Raw genomic sequence first — 19,364 nt, 5'->3', positions numbered from 1 at the left:
TCAGATGTGCTCTGGGACCCACATAGTTGTATGTTTTACATGTAGTCATTTGTGTATCCTTGTATATGAAAATGTGTATGGGATGCACTCACCCAGGCCCATCTACAGATGTGTGCTGCTTTGCGTACTTTCACCTTACAAATCCATATGACCTCATATCTGCTGCAAGTGTCTATGGCCAGAAATTCCATTCCAAGCCTCTTGTGCATATATACATACAGGAAAATGTCCATGCAAACCTAAGCACACACTTTGTTTTCAGTACAAGCTTCTTCTTTAAGGTATAACAGGCAGGTAGAAAAGCACACGGATCCTAAGCGTACAGCTCGGTGGATTTCATGAAGTGAGCACGCCCAGTAACTGACACTTGGATCAAGGAACAGAACATCACCAGAACCCCAGAAGGCTGTGCCTGCCCTTTTCTAGTCCCTTCATCCACAAGGGTAGCCACCGTCTTGAGCCTTCTAAATAGCTCGGCTTTGTTTTGCTTGTTTCATATACATGCAACCATACCCTATTATGTCTGGCTTTAGGTCAACGTTACATTTGTGAGAGTCATCCAGATTGTTGCATTTAGTTGTAGGTTGTCATTCTTACTGCTGCATAAGCTTCAGGCATGTGGTTATGCCACAATTTATTTGTCCTCTCTACTGTCGAGGGGCCCTCGGGCTCCTTTCTGGTTTGGGGCTATTATGACAAGTGGTGCTGCCCTGAACTTTCCTGTATAGATTTTTTGGGGACATTAGAATGCATTTCTATTGGGTTTATTTCTGGGAGTGGAAGTGTTGGGTCATAGGGCATAGTATACTGAGCTTTAGTAGCTGTAGCCAGAATTCCAAAGTGATTGTACCAATGGGCAATCCTACCAGCAGGCAAACATTTTAATACACATTCCACATGTATTTGTACCTGTGAAAAATCACATATCCCCAGATGTGCTCTCGTGTATGCTGGTGTACATGGGTCACCCCTACTGAACTTGGACATGCACGTGTGCACTCTGTGCAGCCCTCACCTGGGCAAACACAGAACTAGGTGAGCTCATGCACGCCCATCCCCAGGGCCTGCCTTCCTTCCTTGCCATGTTACTGGGGTGGGGCATTGATGACAGCCGGGGCGCTGCCTCATGTGGAGTCTGTCTTACAGGACATCCACCAGTGGTGTGGCTCCAACAGCAACAGATATGAGAGACTGAAGGCCACCCAGGTGTCCAAGGGCATCCGTGACAATGAGCGGAGCGGCCGGGCCCGCGTGCACGTGTCTGAGGAGGGCGCCGAGCCCGAAGCGATGCTTCAGGTACCTGCGGCCACATCCCAGAGGTGCAGGGTGGGCCTGGGCGCAGGGCCAGGGTGCTCACGGCTTTCTTCCATTCAGCAGGCAATTTTGAAGTGAATGTGAAGAAAAAAAATGTTTTTCCTCCACCTTAAGACAGCTTGTCTTTCCTCCAAATGGGAATTCTTTAGGAAGTGGTGGGAAACAGCTTCCCTGGGCAACTCCCAGACTCCCCTGAGAGGTGGAGCTGGAGTCCCAGGGCGTGGTGCATGCTGGGATTGGGGCCACACCCTCTGTTTGGAGGCCAGGTCCTTGGAAGGGGCTGAGGAGGAGGGTCTTGAGCATCCCTTGAGGGTAAGCCTGGTGCTGGAGCAGGTCAACAAGAGGAAACTGAGTTCCAATCCTCTCTTTCCTCTTTTGACAAGCCTGGTAGTTTATGGCCCATATAGTCATGTGCTTGATGAGCCTGCCAGCTCTTGATCTTTCAGGACACGTCAATAGAGGCTAAGTACAGTAGGAAAAGGAGGAGACCATGGGCTCTGTGCCATGCCACTTGGCCCCTGCTGGTTTGGGGCTTCTAGATCCTGTATTAGGACATCAACCATGGCTTGGTAGGGGTTGGGGTTGTTGAGGCTGAAAGCAGCCCAGGGTTGAGGAGTCCAAGTAGGGTCTGAAGTCACAGGGATCTGGGGCAAGTTACCTTATCTCTCTGGGCCTCAGTTTCCTCTTCTATAAAATGGGGGTGATAATCTGTGCCTTCTAGAGTGGGTGTGAGAATTAAATGGAATCTTTTAAGGGCATGTGGAATATGTTCAGTAGCTGTAGTTATCACTACTAGAAGGCCTAGGAGGAAATGATAAATAAAGTAAACTTTTGAAGGGCTTTCCTGGGGTCAGAGGAATAGGGGGTCCTCTCGGAGCTCCTGGGTTAGGGAGAGGGGGCAGGAAGTTCTCTTGACAGGCAGGTCTGTGGGATCTCTGCCCAATAGGGGGCATGTGAGCAGATGCAGGCATCGCTGGAGGGGAGATCTCCCGTGTGGAGAGCTGCCCTGGGTGTCTGCATGCACCCTGCCAGCACTGGAGCTCTCCCGGGACCCCAGGACCTACCAAGGGAGGATGCCATCCCTCTCCGCATCACTCCACCTCTCACAGGTGCTGGGCCCCAAGCCGGCTCTGCCCGCGGGGACTGAGGACACAGCCAAGGAGGATGCAGCCAACCGCAAGCTGGCCAAGCTCTACAAGGTGAGCCTAGGGTGCTCTGTGGGGCCCTGGTGGGATGGGGAGGTGAGGCGCCTGGGCCTCTCCCGGCTCCATAGCTGGGGTCCTTGAGCAAAGTGCACCCTTGGAGGGCCTCAGCGTCCTCCTCTCTGCAGGGGACACTCATGCCTTTTCTTAGCCTCCCTGCGCCAAAAATCAGGAAATGTAACACACCCCACGCACTGCTGTGTAATGTCCGTATGTCCTCTCTCTGGCCCTCAGCTTCCCAGTCTCGGAAGTGGGGAGAAGGGCAGTAGGGTCAACTTGGCAGGATTTCTGGGAGTCCAAAGAGATAATTGATGGGAAGATGTCTTCAGGAAATACTCTGAGGGATTTTTACGGAATGTGTGTGTGTGTGTGGCTGGGTGGGTGGGTGGGTGGTTTAGGGTTAATAACTTAGTGATTTATTCCCTGTGATTTTTAAAGCATGGAGATTTGAAGCATTTCTCAAGCCAGTGGTTCTTTTGGCTGAACCCTGGGAGAAAGCCCAGACTTGTACTCTAGCAAGAACAAAATGGGGTGCAGATTCCCATCACCTCCAATTTTTTCTGATTATAAGATAATACATGTTCATTGTAAAAAACAATGGTGATCAGTACTCAAGAATATAAAAATAGAAATAAAAGTCAAAATTTTATTAGTTTAATATAACCAGTATTAAATTAGATGTATATTTTAATTACAGAAACAGCAATACTCTGTATAAATAGAAAGCAACCTCTCTTTCCCTCCCCTCTCTTCCTCATGGGTTACCATGTTTGCATGGTTTCCATTTTGATGAAAGTATGTCCAGGCATCTTTCTGTAGCAGTTGTGCACCTTCCCATCTCTATTTTAAGTAAGTGGCTCCAACACCATGTTCATGCTGTATTGTGGACTTCTTTTTCCCACTCCACACGGTCAGGACTATCTAGCTGCAATAGGGGCTACATGGTCTTTTTTAACAGCTGTATAGTATTCTATTTTATAAACATGGAATTTAAGCAGATGCTTAATTGAGGAATTGTTTCCACCTTTTCCAATTGCAATCAGTCCCTTTTGTGCACTTGTGCTAATAATTATGACATTAGGGCAAGTTCCTATATATGAAATTGCTGGGTCACAAGCTGAATAACGAGTCAACGATGATTGAAAATACTGGTTCTAGAGTCAGCTTGCTTGGGTTTGAATTCCAGCTCTGGTACTTTCTATCAGTGCAAATTACTCAACTTCCATGTACCTTGGTTTCGTTATGGATAAAACCTGAGATAGTGATAGAATTCTCATAGGGTTGTTGCAGGGATTGAGTTATATAATGAAAATAATATAAACTACATAAATTGCTTAGAACAGTGCCTGGCATAAAGTAAGTGCTCTAATACGTGTCGAACATTTACTCTTAAAAGTTCTGATACATATTGCCAAATGGGGGAGTGAAAGTACCTTTTTATCCAGAGCCTTGTGAACACTGGGTATGGCCAGTGTTTTGAATTTTGGCAAGCATGATACTTTTTTTTCTTCCCAGGTTTGTTTATTTTATTTAAGAAATGGTAGGTTTACAGAAAAATCATGCAGAAAACAAAATAGAGTTCCCATATATCCCTGCATTTGCCCTTATTAACACTTTGGATCAGTATGGTACCTTTTGGTACAATCATTGAAAGAATATTATTATAATTGTACCATTTACTAGAGTCCATAGTTTACATTAGGGCTTGCTTTTACCCCCAGGTCTTTAAATAAACATTTTATTTTGGAATGACTTTAGGTTTACGGAAAAGTTATAAAGGTAGTACAGAGAGTTCCCCTTCACCCAGCTTCTCCTTAACATCTTAGCATTTGTCAAAACTGAGAACTTAACATTGGTTCAATACTATTAACTAAACTACAGACTAGTCAGATTTTCCAGTTTTCCGTTCTGGCAGCCTTTTATTTTCTACCAATGATGAGGTTGAATATCTTCTCAGTAAACCATGCAATTCTTCTGTGCTCCCTGTAATCCTGCATTTTATCTCCCCTTCCTCAAAGTGCAGTTTTCCGTCATCTGTTTGCTATACAGATACCAGGTGTAGGCCAGCAGATGTGGCAGAAAAGGGAAAAAATTGAAAGGTGCCTCAAGCTTGATGGCGAAAGTCCAGGTGTTCCTCCGTAGAGTCGATGGGTGAAGGGGACGGGGGAAGACCAGCCCATGCATTGCGTGGGGACCCCCACTGGGCAGGCCAAGGTGATGGAAGTCTCACGGTGGGCGCTGCAGGCCTAGGCGGCCCTTCCCAGCTGCAGACACTCACAGGCCGCGCTCTCTGCCCTTCCTCCCCGCAGGTCTCCAACGACGCGGGCACAATGTCAGTCTCCCTCGTGGCTGATGAGAACCCCTTCGCCCAGGGGGCCCTGAGGTCAGAGGACTGCTTCATCCTGGACCATGGCAGTGATGGGAAAATCTTTATCTGGAAAGGTACTGAGTATAGGAGCAGGGGTTCCCAACCAGCCTTCAGGACCTTGGGTGGGAGGTCCAGCAGCCTTCCAGGAACTCAGCACACAAAGGAGGGTAGAGAATGTCCAAGGCACCCTGGTACAGTGGATGAGTCCCGAGAGGAAATCGAGTCTGACTCACTGTGTGATCTTGGGCAATTTACTCCTCTCTGGGCCTTAGATTCTCCATATGAGCTAAAACTGCTGTTTCTCAAGTGTTTTGAGAAGTTAGTTGGCATCCTATTTAAAAAAAAAAGGTGTATGGTCAAATAAGTTCATGCAACATTGGGTTAGATCATGTTAAACAAGCTTGTTTGTTGCAGGACTTTAAAGCCTTTAATTTGCTAATGTTTGCAGGGCTTCTCAAGAGGGTGGTTTGGGTTCTGTTTGGGATGCAGTGTACTGGAGGTCCATGGAACTCGGTAGCCTGTCTTGAGGGACTGGTTCTGAGATTCCCTTGGAAAACTGTGGCCCAGATGGTTCTGAGGCGCCTTCCTCCAGTGGGGCAGGGAAGAGGGCAGAAGGCAGGGAGCTGGTGGGTGGGCAGGGAATGAGAGACCAGGCTCGAGGCTGCTTTACCCAGGACCCACACGCCCTTGTGCCAGATGGCTGGGAGCTCGCCTGGCACGAGGAGCGCTCAGGTGGGAATAAACTTCAGGCTGTGGTGGGGCAGCGCCCTTCACTGGGGATGAGGGGCCTGGGCGGCAGGAGGGCGGCCGAGTGTACGGGGCAGAGCCTCAGGAGTCCATGGGCCGCTTTCAGTCCCAGCTTTCCCACTTACTGAGTGGTTCTTGGTAAAGTCTCTTAACCTCTTTAAGACCCTAGTTTCCTTATGTATAAAATGGAGGCAATATAATAATGGTCTTTAAGACGACACAGGGTTGTTCTGAGGATTAAATGATACAATCTGTGAATCATCTGAGCACAAAATATTAGTTCATAAGCAGGTACAGCTGTTTTTATGGCTGTCGTGGTTGCTGTCATCAGCCAGGACCCCCCAGCTGGACCCCAGGAGCTGTAGGGGTCTCTGACCTTGGTTATCCAGTCCAAGAAGGGTAGAGCAGATAAAAGAAATGACATACTGAAGTAGTGATACGTGCTTCAGCATGGATGAAAATTATGCTGAGTGAAAGAAGGCAGTCAAAAGGCCACATATTGTGATTCTGTTTATATGAAATCTGCAGAATAAGGCTGAGGACTTGAGGGGAAATGGGGAATGACTGATAATGGGTATGGGGTTTCTTTATAGGGTGATGAAAATATTCTAAAATTGGTTTTGGTGATGGTTGCACCACTCTATGCATATACCAAAAATCATTGGATTGTACACTTGAAATGGATGAATTGTATGGTATGTGAATTAAATCTCAATAAAGCCCTTATGGTGAAAAAGAAAAAGGATTGGAAAAGAAGGGTAGGGCAGAAGGCTTTGCTGGTCCTTTCCGTTATGTGGAAGTTTAGGGTCTGAGAGAGCACATGTCCCTGGACCATTGGCTGTTGGTGTGTAGCTTTAATTCCAGGTTCCTAAACTTCCATTGCCTTCTCTCTGGCTGCCCACAGGCAAGCAGGCCAACACGGAGGAGAGGAAGGCCGCGCTCAAAACAGCCTCTGATTTCATCTCCAAGATGGGCTACCCCAAGCAGACCCAGGTGAGGTTTGGAGGCCTGGTAGGACAGTGAGGATGGGGATGGGCTGGGGTGGGCATCCCACCCCCTCTGTACCTGGGTATCTCCTTCTCCCCTGTGGACCCCTGAGGCCCAGCCACATCCTGCTCAACCCCCTGTCCTTCCCAGGTCGCAGTCCTTCCCGAGGGCGGTGAGACCCCGCTATTCAAGCAGTTTTTCAAGAACTGGCGGGACCCAGACCAGACGGATGGCCCCGGCCTGGCCTACCTCTCCAGCCACATTGCTAACATAGAGCGGGTGCCCTTCGACGCAGCCACCCTGCACACCTCCACCGCCATGGCCGCCCAGCACGGCATGGATGACGACGGCACAGGCCAGAAACAGGTACCTGGGGTGGGCTGGGGATGGGGTCGCCCAGGCCACTCCCTCACTCCATCTGCAGCTACCTCTGGCCCATCCTCAGCCTCCTGCTTCCCTGAGGAGGTTTTTCTGTGAGACTTTGATCACAGTTCTGGTGGATGAGAGTTTTGTTTCACTTAATTTTTACAACAAATGTATCCTGAGCACCTCCTATGTGCCTAATGCCTCACATCTTGCCCTGTCCCCAAAGAGGGTCTGGTCTGGAAGGGGAGAAGACCACTGTCATTTGTTCAGACTCTGTGTGGTCCTGGGAAGATTGGAGGCCAGCAAAGGGGATTTGGGGAGCACAGAGGACAGTGATAAATCCAGCCCTAAGGGCAGGGTTTGGGGCAGCCTTCACAGAGGACCCTTGAGTGGGACCTCAGAACATGAGTAAGAGTTTGCCAATATTTGTGGAAGAGGGAGCTGTCCCGTGAAGCTGTTACCGACGGCATTCTCAGGGAAGGGGCTTGAATGCTGTGTGCAAGGGCAGGGAGCCAGTGGGTGCTGGTGAAGCAGAATCGTGACATCCTCAGTTCTGTGCTTTAAAAACTCACTGTGCGAATGGGTGGAACACAGGAAAACAAAGAGAAGAGACCTCAAGAGGAAGTCAGTTTAATAGTCGGAGAGAGAAAAGGCATATGACATTGAGAGTAAGATGGTCAAGGTGGTGATGGAAAGGTGAGGAACAGGGTTCAGAGATATTTATGAGGTAAATCCACTTCAAAGATTGACTCTATTCCTCATGTTAGAAATAGCAAAAATGTTCATTTTTAATGAATTAGTCTTTTATATATTTTTTAAGGAGGTACCGGGGTTTGAACCGAGGACCTTGTACATAGGAAGCAGGTGCTCAACCACTCAGCTACATTTGCTCCCCAATGAGAGTTGGGGTTTTCGTTTGTTTGTTTGGGGATTGAACCTGGTACCTCATACATGGGAATCAGGCACTCAACCACTTGAACTACATCCTCTCAATGGTTTTAATAATTCATTACTTTGGGGGGGAAGGAGTATAGTGAAAGTATGAAGGATGCGGCAGTGTGTATGACCCCTGGTTAACAGACTATGTGACCTTGAGCAAATTTCTTCCTTGAGCCTCCTTCACTGTGTTCCTAATGATGGGGTTTAATCCCATCATCCATCATCACCAATTTCAAGATCTGGAGATCCGGGACCACGTCTCCATAGCACCACCAGGTGGCGCTGCTGGACCTCATGCCCGCTTGTAAAAATGGGTGTCGCAGGAGCTTTGCAATAAGGCCTGCCAGCCAGGGTCTTTCTGAGGTTATTTGGTGATGGCCCTGCTCCTGGAAGTGGTCACTTCCAGTCAAGTCCATAATAGTAATGGAGAGTGATAACACTAGTAATAACAACAATAACACAATGCTAAGGACAGCTGCTGCGCTGTGCTAAAGACTTTTGTGAATAATCTCATTTGAATCGCACAACAATCCTTTGAGGTAGGTATTCTTACTGTCCCCGTTTTTCAGACAAGGAAACTGAGGCTTGGCAAGGTTAAGCAGGATGTCCTAGGTCACACAGCCTCTAAGAGTTAATGCAGAGGCTAACTCAGACCTGTCCACTTAACCCTCATTGTGTTAAACTCACTAAGTGCACGTGCTGAGCACCTCATGTAGGTACCAGACCAGGGGGAAAGTAGAGGGTGGGGCAGAGGTGTGGTAGGAAGGTCTGAAGACCTGGGTTTGAATCCCAGCCCTGCCGTTTCATGGTTCTGTGATTTGGGCAAATTATTTAACTTCAGCCTGATCCCGAGTGATGTCATGTGTAAGAAGCTTGACCCATTGTCTAGCTCAATCCACTGAGCTGCAGTTTTCCCAGCGGGCCTGAGTTGGGGGCTGGGGGGCTGCACGGGTGTCTGACCCCAGCTTTGCTTTGGCAGATCTGGAGAATTGAAGGCACCAATAAAGTGCCCGTGGACCCTTCCACGTATGGGCAGTTCTATGGTGGAGACAGCTACATTATTCTGTACAACTACCGCCACGGCGGCCGCCAGGGACAGATCATCTACAACTGGTGAGGGTCTGGGACCGTTGGGGGTGGGTGGGTAGGTGCTGAGGGCACTAGCTGGGCCCTGAGCAGGGCAAGAGTGGTGGGGGCGGGCAGGCCTGAGGGAAGCCTGAGGGTGCGGGCCTCAGGCGGGACACCCAGCCTCCTCTGCAAAGGCCACATCCACAGGGCAGCACCACTTATTTCTCACAACAACTTTTAAACTTCCTCTTATAAAGGTATTGCTTGTCCATTGTAGAAGATGTGACCAGGGAGAAGCAAACAAACAGGCAGACAAATCCCCTCCCACAATCCCATGCTGAGCTGAGTGCTGTGCACACTTTGGTATCTAACTTCCCAGATACGTTTAATTTCGAAACTCTATTTTTAATTCTTTAGATAATACATCTTTGTGGTTTAAAAATCAAAAACAGAACAAAAAGGTATTTGCTGAGAAATCTTGTTCCCACCCCCATCCCTTTTCATCCCATTACCTATCTCCTAGGAATAACCACTTTCAGTAATTTCTTATATATAAAGAAATAGGACTCTGTATTCCTTATTCCCTTCCTTTTGTATACAAACGATAGCATACTATGTATGATGTCCTGTGCCTTGCTTTTTTCACTTAATTTTTCCTGGATGTCAGTCCATGTCAGTACATAGAGAGCTTTCTCCTCATTCTTGTTTTACAACTGCACGATATTCCATTGTGTAGCTACACTACAGTTTATTTAACAAATTCCCTGTTGATGCATACTTGGGTTGATTCCTGACTTGTACTGTTAGAATCATTGCTGTGATTAGCAACCTTAAACAAACGTCATTTTGAATGTGTACAGAGATATCTGTAGAGTAAGTTCCCAGAAGTATGATTATCAGGTCAAAGAGTAAATGCAATCGTCATTTCTGATAGTGCATTTCCCTTGATAATTTGTAGCATTTTGCATTCCCACCAGCATTGTATAAGAGTGCCGTTTCCCCCACAGCCTTAACAGTAGAATGTGCTGTCAAACTTTTGGATGTTTGTCAATCTTTTTTTTTTTTTTTTTTTGAGGTACTGGGGCTGGGGATTGAACCCTGGACCTCATATGTAGGAAGCCGGTGCTCAACCACTGAGCCACATTGGTTCCCCTGAGTTGTTTTTTCACTTGTTTGCTTGTTTGTTTTTTTGTTTTTAGGATGCACCTAGAACCAAATCCAGGACCTCTCATATGGGAAGCAGGTGCTCAACTGCTTGAGCCACATCTGCTCCCTTGTCAGTCTTCTAGTTTCTAAAATGATGTCTTGGTGTACTTTTTTATTTATTTTTTATTTTTTAAATTTTTTTGTCTTTATTGGTGTACTTTTTGTTTTTGTTTTTTTTTTTCGTGTATTTCAGTGTACTTTTAATTTGCACTTCTCTTATCTACCTTTTGGAGAGCACCAACTCAATCTCCAACTTTTTTTTTGTTTTAAAGATTATTTATTTCCCCCACCTCCCCCGTTGTTTGCGTTTGCTCCCCATGGCCGAGCTCTCAGCTCAGTGTGGTGGCACGGGCCAGCTAGCCTTCACCAGGAGGCCCTGGAAATTGAACCTCGGGCCTCCGTATGGTAGATGGGAGCCTGATCACTTGAACCACATCTGTTTCCCAGTCTCCAACTTTTTGTTTGTTAGTTTGAGTTTTGCCTGTTGAGTTGCTTCATTTTGAACTTTTTATTGTGAAATATTCATAGACTTGCTGGAAAGTTACAAAAATAGTAGAGTGTTCCCACACCCCACTTAATAGCTTCCCCTGTGTTATCATCTCATATAGCCCTGGTACAGTGATCAAACTGTCAAAACCAGGAACTTCACACTGATAGAATACTAATTGCTAACTCATAGGCCTTATTTAGATTTCATCGATTTTCCCACCTAATCCTCCTGGACGAGGAGCAAATCTAGGATCCCACACGGCATTTAGCCACCAGGCCTCCTTAGTCTCCTTGTCTTTCACAATTCCTCATCTTTCTTTTTCTTTTATGATGTTGACACTTTTGAAAAATATTCATCAGTTATTTAAAAATAATTTTTTTTGACTAGGTGTTGTACACACATGGGTCAAAACTCAAAAGAAAACATTTTTGTAGTTATTATCTTACCAGCACATTGATTTGTCAAGTTTGTTCGTTTGTATGTTCATATAGATAACATACTTTGGTTATGGGAAACTCAGACAACGTAGGAAAAGGCGACATAGAAGGCCAGAAACCCCCAAATCTCCCCTCTAGGGCAATCGGCATGGACCTTTTGGTGAACATCTGTGCAGACCTCTCTCTGCATGTGTCCACATGAGTCCAGGCTGACCAATGTCTCTTCCCACAAGTGGGCACGTGTCGCCCTTGCTATCCACGTGGGGAAATGTCCTGGCCACCTTCCTGCATCCCTGGCTCGAGTCTCAGAGCACCTTCTCTTGTGGCTGCCCACAATGGGATGACTGTCCAGTCCCTTGGGGAGGACATTTAAGAGAAGGAAATTCATTCTTTATGCCATAAGAGAAGGAAAGATCCTGAGCTGGAAGTGGAGATTGGTTTGTTCCTGACTCCGGTTGCTCGAGAGACTCCCTCTCCCATTCTGTGTCTTGGTTTCACTACCTGTAATGTGGAGATTTGTGGGTTACTCAGGCCCAGGGCAAGGGACCGACTGGGAGCACTTTGTGGCCTTGGGCTGAGTAGCACTTCCTCCTCCAGGCAGGGCGCCCAGTCTACCCAGGATGAGGTCGCCGCGTCTGCCATCCTGACGGCCCAGCTGGATGAGGAGCTGGGAGGAACCCCTGTCCAGGTGAGCCTCCTACTGCCTCCGACTGTACTCTGGGCCTCGTCCATTCGTCTGTCCCTCCAGCCATTCATCAGCCTGCCGGTCAACCATCTCTCCCTCCATCCAAGCAACAGATATTTATCCAGGGCTTCCAAGTACCTGACACTGGTACTGCATGCGTGAACGCATGGCCACGGCCGCTGCGCTGATAGGGTTGACAGTCTCAGTGGGTGAATGACATTCAGCAAACATGGGTCCAGATGGAGGTGCAAGCAGACCCCAAATGAAAATGATCAGACACAGAGAGTGTAGTGAGTGTGGCTGCATGACTGAGTAGTGAGGAAGGTGGACTCTGTAGCAGGCTTGCTGGGGTTTGAATTCTGTCTTCACCTTTGGGAAACCTTGGGCAAGTTACGTGGCCTCTCTACCTCCATGTTCTCAAATGAGCATAATAACAGTCATTATCTCACAGGATTGCTGTGAGGATTAAGAAACAGCATCTATAAATAAAGCATTAAGAGCCCTGTCTAGCACACAGTAAGCCCCTATATATGCATTTTAAAGACATAAATCCCAGATAGATCTAATTGGATTAGAGAAGGTCCCCTGAGGAAGGGACCTTGCAGTTGGGACCAAAAGGAGTAGAAACTGGCCAGGCAAAGAGTGAAGGAAGGCACTTTGCAGGACCAGCATATGCAAAGGCCCTGAGCAGGGAGGGAGGATGGGGTATTACAGCGAAGGGGAAAGTACTGCGAGATGAGGCCATGGAAAGGATGTTGACCTTGATCCCGAGGACAACGGGAAGTTGCTGAATGGTCAGTCTGACAGGAAGGAGTTTATGCCTCTTTTTTTTTTAAACATATTCTTTTTTTTTTTAGATTTTTATTTTATTTATGTATCTTCCCTTTCCCCCCATTGTCTGCTCTCTGTGTCCATTCACTGTGTGTTCTTCTGCGACCACTTGCATTATCTGGTGGCAGTGGGAAACTGCGACTCTTTTTTTGTTGCATCATCTTGCTGCATCAACTCTCCATGTGTGTGGCACCACTCCTGGGTGGGCTGCGCTTTTTTCACACAGGGCCGCTCTCCTTGCAGGGCACACTCCTTGTGCTTGAGGCACCCCTACTTGGGGGCGCCCCTGTGTGGCACAGCACTCTTTGTGCATGGCAGCACTGCGCATGGGCCAGTTCACCACACGGGTCAGGAGGTCCTGGGGCCTGAACCCTGGACTCTCCATATGGTAGATGGATGCTCTGTCAGTTGAGCCACGTCCGCTTCCCAAGTTATGCCTTTAAAAGACTCCTCTGGCTACAGCATGGGCCAGAACCAGGTCAGGGAGATGTGGGGGAGGCAGATAAGAATCCCTGCCCCGACCAAGGCAGCCTCCTTCCTCCAGCTGACCTCAGCTGCATCTTCAGAGCCTCAGAGTGGGCAGGGCTCAGGAATTGGATTGGGGGTTGATGCTCTGACTTTTGACTGTGACAGTGGGGTCCCTTTGGGTGCCAGGCACCAAGTGAGATGATTGTGTCTTATTTTATCCCAACAACAGCCTTGGGAGGAGCATTCACGGGCTGTTTACAGAAGAGAACCTAAAAGGTTGAATCACATGCCCAAGTTCTCCCTGCAGGGTGGCTGTGGATTTGAACTTTCATCGAGTGGTGGTGGCTCATGGTGGGAAGTGGTCCCATACACCCAATGTACACATGAGATTATCTCAATGTTATTAGCCAGAGCCACCAAGCTTATTTGAAATGAGGTGGGCACACAGGCTGTGAGCAGCTGGGATAAATCTCGGTGTAGCTCTCCTTGTCTGCCCTCTCCCCACAAGCCCCTGACTGCAGCCTGCATCTGGGGGGTCTCTCCAGATCTGGAAAGCTCCATTCTCAGCACCGCATTGGCTTTCAGACCCGGGGCTGACGTCACTATCCTGGAAGAATGTCCACAGACAATCCCTGTGCTCCCATTTAAGGGAATATTTGCAAACATGGGCCCTCCGAGTTCTTGGCCCAGACTCAGGGTGGGCCAGCCAGGTCCTCGCGGGAGGGGGAGGGCAGCAGGGGCAGTGCCTGGGGCACCTTAGGCAACAGCACTGCCGCCAGCCTTCCTGGAGGTCCCGCTTCCCTGCCTGGCGCCTGCGCGTGCTCTGTGCTGCTGAGACGCAGGCGTGATGGCCTCATGTGGGGTGGGGGGTCGGGCCATGCCGGGGTGGGGGGTTGAGCCCGGTGCTGCCCAGCAGCATGGTGCCTTCCTCCTTCCCTGACTCCGTCTCCTGTCTCCCTGCCAGAGCCGCGTTGTCCAGGGCAAGGAGCCTGCCCACCTCATGAGCTTGTTCGGCGGGAAGCCCATGATCATCTACAAGGGCGGCACCTCCCGTGAGGGCGGGCAGACGGCCCCTGCCAGCACCCGCCTCTTCCAGGTCCGGGCCAGCAGCTCTGGAGCCACGCGAGCTGTTGAGGTAACTCCCAGGTCCTGGACCAGAGGGAGGGATTGGTCCTGCTGAAACCTCCCAGGCTAGGTGGGCAGATCCCGGGGCACGGAGCCCTGGGGTTAGGTGAGGGGTTTAAGCAGCTTTTTGTGCCTTCCTGATCTGGCGGCAGGATTGTATGCCATAGACTTCCCTCCGATTCAAGGATGCTCAGTGCCCCTTGCATACCTCCCAGAATGGGCAGCTCACCACCTTTTAGCTAGTTCATTCTATTCAATCTGGATAGTCTTTCTGGCTGTCCCTGGCCCTTTCATGGCAGAAGGTGCAGACCTGGACAAAAGCCTCTAAGAATGTGTGAGCAGCCCAGGGGAGCTCAGGACTATCATCTCCTTTGTTCTATGCACTTAGCTTCTGTTAATGCAGCCCAGAATTCTAGAATCCTCTTGGCTCACAGAGTGTATTAGTGACTTATGGGTGTAACTAATGCCCTAACCTGGTGGGGTGTGTTCCTCCAAGTTTCCACCTTAAAGCTAGCCCTGCTGTGGGGACTCCTGGGCTGTGAAGAAGGGACCAGGGGCTTTTTGTCTGGGTCTTGATTGAGCACTGTCCCTGCCAGGTGATCCCTAAGGCTGGTGCCCTGAACTCCAATGATGCCTTTGTCCTGAAAACCCCCTCGGCCGCCTACCTTTGGGTGGGTGCAGGAGCCAGTGAGGCAGAGAAGACGGGGGCTCAGGAGCTGCTCAGGGTGCTGCGGGCCCGGCCCGTGCAGGTGGCAGAAGGCAGCGAGCCAGGTAAAGCGGGGGTGGAGGGGCCGGCTGCTCTCGGGGCACTGTAGTTATTGGGTTCTCTCTTCCTTCTGCTTTGGGGACTTCTCTATCCTCGCCCCTCCCCAGTGCCAGCCACCCGAGGTGTGCTCAATAGAAACATGGCGGATTAAAACGAGGGCTGTGGCCAGTGGGAGGGCAGCTCCAGGAGTTAGAGAAAGGGGAGCTCAGCTGGGGCAGCTGGCAAAGATTGCTGGAGGAGGCAGTAACTTGCCAGGAAGCCTTGGAGGATCGTGGGGAAGGTCTTTGCATCAGAGGGGCAGGGGCCTTGCCTAATATTTAGTGTCCTCGTGGACAGCAGTGCCACGAGCCTGCTCTGTTTCCAGAATCATAAGGTCAGGGCCATCCTCCTTATGCACCCTCATTCTTTTCTGCTGTTACTTTGAGCTCATTCACTCTGTTTGATGCTTATTAGAGGGGAAGCATAGCCTGGTGTAGAGCCCCAGGGGACCTTCTGTGGGGTTGGACATACTCTGGATATGCAGGCCCATTTTGCTAACCACTAGTCACATGAGGCCGTTGGCACTTGCAATGTGGCTAGTGCAACTGAGGAACCGAGTTTTGAGTTGTATTTAATTTTTAATTAATTAAAATTGAAATAGCCACATGTGGCCATGGCTACCATCTTGGACAGCACAAGTATTGTGGGAAGAATATTGGGGTCAGACAGGTTAAGATTTGCATTCTGGCTTTCCCATGTAATAGTTGAGTGGTCTTGGGTGAATTGCTGATCCTCTCTGAGCCTCAGTCACCTCATTTCTTGAGTGGGAATCATTATCCTCATCCCGCTGTGCTGTTGTCAGTCTCAAGCCAGAAGCAGTCTCCTGCCAAGTCTGCCCCCTCCGGGCCTCTATTTCATCACCTTCAAATTCTCTCAGGCAAATTCCATCTTTGACACCTTGGGAGTTTTAGATGGAGGGTGGGGATTTGGCTGGGTTCAGGAAGAGTGTGTCTTGGGGTCTGAGGAGAAGAGCTTGGAAGGCAGCGTTGCCAGTTGAGCAACTGCCATGGCCTCCCCTTACAGACAGCTTCTGGGAGGCCTTGGGTGGAAAGGCCCCCTACCGCACGTCCCCGCGGCTGAAGGACAAGAAGATGGACGCCCACCCTCCTCGTCTCTTTGCCTGCTCCAACAAGATTGGACGTTTTGTGGTGAGCCCCTGCAGAGGTCACACCTGCTTTCCCCTCCGTGGGTGGGTCCCAAGGAGCAGGGCCAGTCAGCAGAGGGGAGGGGGAAAAGTTCTGATCACACAGCATGGAGGAAGGACACAATCCCCCTCTACTTGGGGGCAAAAGAGCCCCTTCCTGATGCTCTCTCTTTAACCCCTTCCATTCCTTTCAGATTGAAGAGGTGCCTGGAGAGCTCATGCAGGAAGATCTGGCCACTGATGATGTCATGCTCCTGGACACCTGGGACCAGGTGGGTGAAGGACAGAAGGTGAAGGCCGTCGGGGTCTGAGGGGAAAGGAGAAGCTGGACTTCCAGCGCTAAGATCGCTTGCCAGAAGGGCTTATGAGAGGTAGTGCAAGGTGTTACTAGAAAAGTCCCTGAGCTGCTACATGACATTTCCCCTTTCAGAGCTTCTGAGTTTCTATTCCCTTATCTGCATTCAGTCTTTCACCATTACATATACGGTTTGCTGTGGGTTTTCATATGTACCCTTGATCACGTTGAATAAGTTACCTTCTATTCCTATTATTTGGAGTGGTTTTTGGTTTTGTTTTGTTTTTAGTCAAGAGGTAATGTTAGATTTTGTCAAGCCTTTTCTGCATCAATTGAGGTGATCATGTGATTTTTGCTTCATTCTATTAATGTGGTGTATTACATTTATTGGTTTTCTTATATTGGACCACTCTTGCATTCCTGGGATAAACCCCAGTTGGTCATGATAAATAATTCTTTTAATATGCTGTTGGCTTCAGTTGTCTAGTATCTTATTGGGGACTTTTGCATCTATGTTTATAAGGGAGATTGGTCTATAGTTTTCAAATGTTTTTATGCCAAGCCTTAGAGCCATGTTGGCCAAGACCTACAGAGACCGGCACATGGTGGACTCTCAATATATAATTTGTTGGGTGAATAAATGAGTTTGGGCATATATTTGGCCATTCATTCATTTGAAGAAATAAATACCTTTAAAGAATAATTCATGAGCTTCTAGACAGGGGTCTCGAACTTAATGCCTGATGGCACCTGGCTGGTAAGGTTAATGAGTGAAGCAGGCTGGGATAGGGGGACATTATGGAATGGTAGGGCCTGAGGCAAAGTGGAACTGCCCATGCAAAGGGGTGCCAGTCACTGCTCAGCTTCATCCAAGTGAGGGTGAAGGCCCAGGGTGCCATCCTCCAATTGTTTTTAAGAGAACTTAGAAATCTAGATTTTTATGTTATCAGTTGATAACTAAATCTATTTTAAAAGGCACTGCAGGCCAACACAGGGCAGTGGATGGGTAAGCAAAATCTGCTTGTAGGCCACTACTTGTAACCTCTGTTCCAGGTAATTCCAGTCCTAGCCTATGGGTTCTGTTCGCTGTGGGCTTTGTCAGTCCTGTACCTGAAACCCCACCATTCTCTTTCCAGTAGCCAACTTGGTCAGCACATCTCATTCACCTTTTATTTTGTGTCTCCCCTGTAGGTCTTTGTCTGGGTTGGAAAGGATTCTCAGGAAGAGGAAAAGACAGAAGCCTTGACCTCAGGTGAGAATCCTGGTCTGCCTGTGGGTCTGTTGGGTTTGGTGTGATGGGAACAGCTCCCTGCTTGGGGCTGGGAGTGGCATCAGTGGGGTGGGGACTTCCTCCTCTGTGGGAAGCCCTTCATAAGCCCTGCCCACAGCGGTGAGAGAGCAGCTGGGTTCCTTCAGACAGCCCCGAGGTCTAACAGGGGAAGGAAGAACAGGTGGGAAGCAGTTTCAAGTCTTCAGCGTTCAGACGTTGCAAAGCAGATTTTTGGTAGCAGAAAAGCTCTGCTTTGGGAGCAGGGAACCTAAAAGCCCGTTCTTTACTATCTTCTAAGAGGGGACAGCAAGAGAAAATGATATATCCAAAGAGAGAGTGGGAGCCTTGTGAAGCAGGGGGTTAAACCTGTTCCCTCCTGTATACTGGTTCCAGGGCAGCGTGGTGGAGGGGGGTGGGTGCATCGCCTGCGGGGACGGGGATGTCCAGTGCAAGGTGTGGCTGAATATTAGGCCAAATACCATGCTTGGTAACTCCTGCCCGGAATGGACCGCCCCCTGATGCAGGAGGCACTAAAACCTCCTGGGGCTTCCTTTTCTTCTCTGTGTGCTGCAGCCAAACGGTACATCGAGACAGACCCAGCTAATCGGGACAGACGGACCCCCATCACCGTTGTGAAGCAAGGCTTTGAGCCTCCCTCTTTTGTGGGCTGGTTCCTCGGCTGGGATGACAACTACTGGGCTGTGGACCCCTTGGACAGGGTCATGGCTGAGCTGGGAGCCTGAGGAAGGACAGGCCCCACCAGTGTCTCTGGTCAGTGCCTTTGAGAACAGTCCATCCCTCAAAGAGACCCTACAGCGAGCAGGGAAACTCTGGTGTGTGTGTATTTTTTTTTTTTTTTACAGTAGCCAAAAACAGCCCTGCTAAAATTAAGGGTCCTTGCAAATTGTCTCAAATATCTGTGCTTTGGAAACTTAATAAAAGCTTTTAAAGTGTGTTAGCCAAGTGTGGCTTCATTTTTTTCTTCGCTCTATAGCCCCTACCCACCTGATATAACATGTCAGCCTATGCCCTGCTGGAGGGTGCCCCTGGTAATTCTGAGAATACCCAGGGAGGTGCCTTGTACGTGCCTATAAACTGGCAGATAAGCTACATCTACCCTGTGTGTTAATCCTGATCCTCTGAGAAGCAGATACCAAGGTGAAATGAAATGTGCAAGGATTTTATTAGGGAGAATTCTTGTGTAAAAGGAAATAGGGGGAAGCAGACTTGGCTCTGATAGCGTGTCCGTCTACCATATGGAGAGTCCAGGTTCGATCCTCAGGGCCTCCTGGTCCGTGTGGTGAGCTGGCCCATGCGCAGTGCTGCCATGTGCAAAGAGTGCTGTGTCACGCAGGGGTGCCCCCGCATAGGGGTGCCCCATGCGCAAGGAGCGTGCCCTGCAAGGATAGCCGCCTGCGTGAAAAATGCGCGCACTAACAAGATGACGCAAGAAAAAGAGACGCAGTTTCCCAGTGCCTCTGGATAATGCAAGCAGACGCAGAAGAACAGAGTGAATAGACACAGAGAACAGACAACGGGGGGGAGGGAAGGGATAAATAAATAAAATAAATCTTTAAGGAAAAAAAAGGAAATAGAGAGGGAACTGGGGAAGGCTGG

General features: G+C 49.0%; 1 protein-coding gene across 6 annotated transcripts in view; it reads left to right on the top strand.

Annotated features, from left to right (window-relative positions):
- The window catches only part of GSN (gelsolin), a 58,044-nt gene extending 39,339 nt beyond the window's left edge, over window positions 1-18,705 (top strand). For all 6 annotated transcript variants that reach the window (XM_004483570.5, XM_004483569.5, XM_071217026.1 and 3 more), the window contains 13 exons: window positions 1,147-1,296; window positions 2,424-2,513; window positions 4,826-4,958; window positions 6,536-6,624; window positions 6,769-6,984; window positions 8,903-9,036; window positions 11,722-11,812; window positions 14,073-14,243; window positions 14,830-15,004; window positions 16,062-16,186; window positions 16,377-16,454; window positions 17,669-17,729; window positions 18,321-18,705. In XM_004483570.5, coding sequence (XP_004483627.2) covers window positions 1,147-1,296; window positions 2,424-2,513; window positions 4,826-4,958; window positions 6,536-6,624; window positions 6,769-6,984; window positions 8,903-9,036; window positions 11,722-11,812; window positions 14,073-14,243; window positions 14,830-15,004; window positions 16,062-16,186; window positions 16,377-16,454; window positions 17,669-17,729; window positions 18,321-18,490 — 1,683 coding nt within the window. In that variant the 3' untranslated portion in view covers window positions 18,491-18,705. The remainder of the gene's footprint in view (window positions 1-1,146; window positions 1,297-2,423; window positions 2,514-4,825; window positions 4,959-6,535; window positions 6,625-6,768; window positions 6,985-8,902; window positions 9,037-11,721; window positions 11,813-14,072; window positions 14,244-14,829; window positions 15,005-16,061; window positions 16,187-16,376; window positions 16,455-17,668; window positions 17,730-18,320) is intronic.
- The last annotated feature ends 659 nt before the right edge of the window (window positions 18,706-19,364 follow it).

This window comes from Dasypus novemcinctus, chromosome 8, assembly GCF_030445035.2.
Source record: "Dasypus novemcinctus isolate mDasNov1 chromosome 8, mDasNov1.1.hap2, whole genome shotgun sequence".
NCBI classification, from domain to species: domain Eukaryota; kingdom Metazoa; phylum Chordata; class Mammalia; order Cingulata; family Dasypodidae; genus Dasypus; species Dasypus novemcinctus.
Note: the sequence above shows the minus strand (reverse complement) of the source record. Positions and strands in the feature narration are given on the sequence as shown.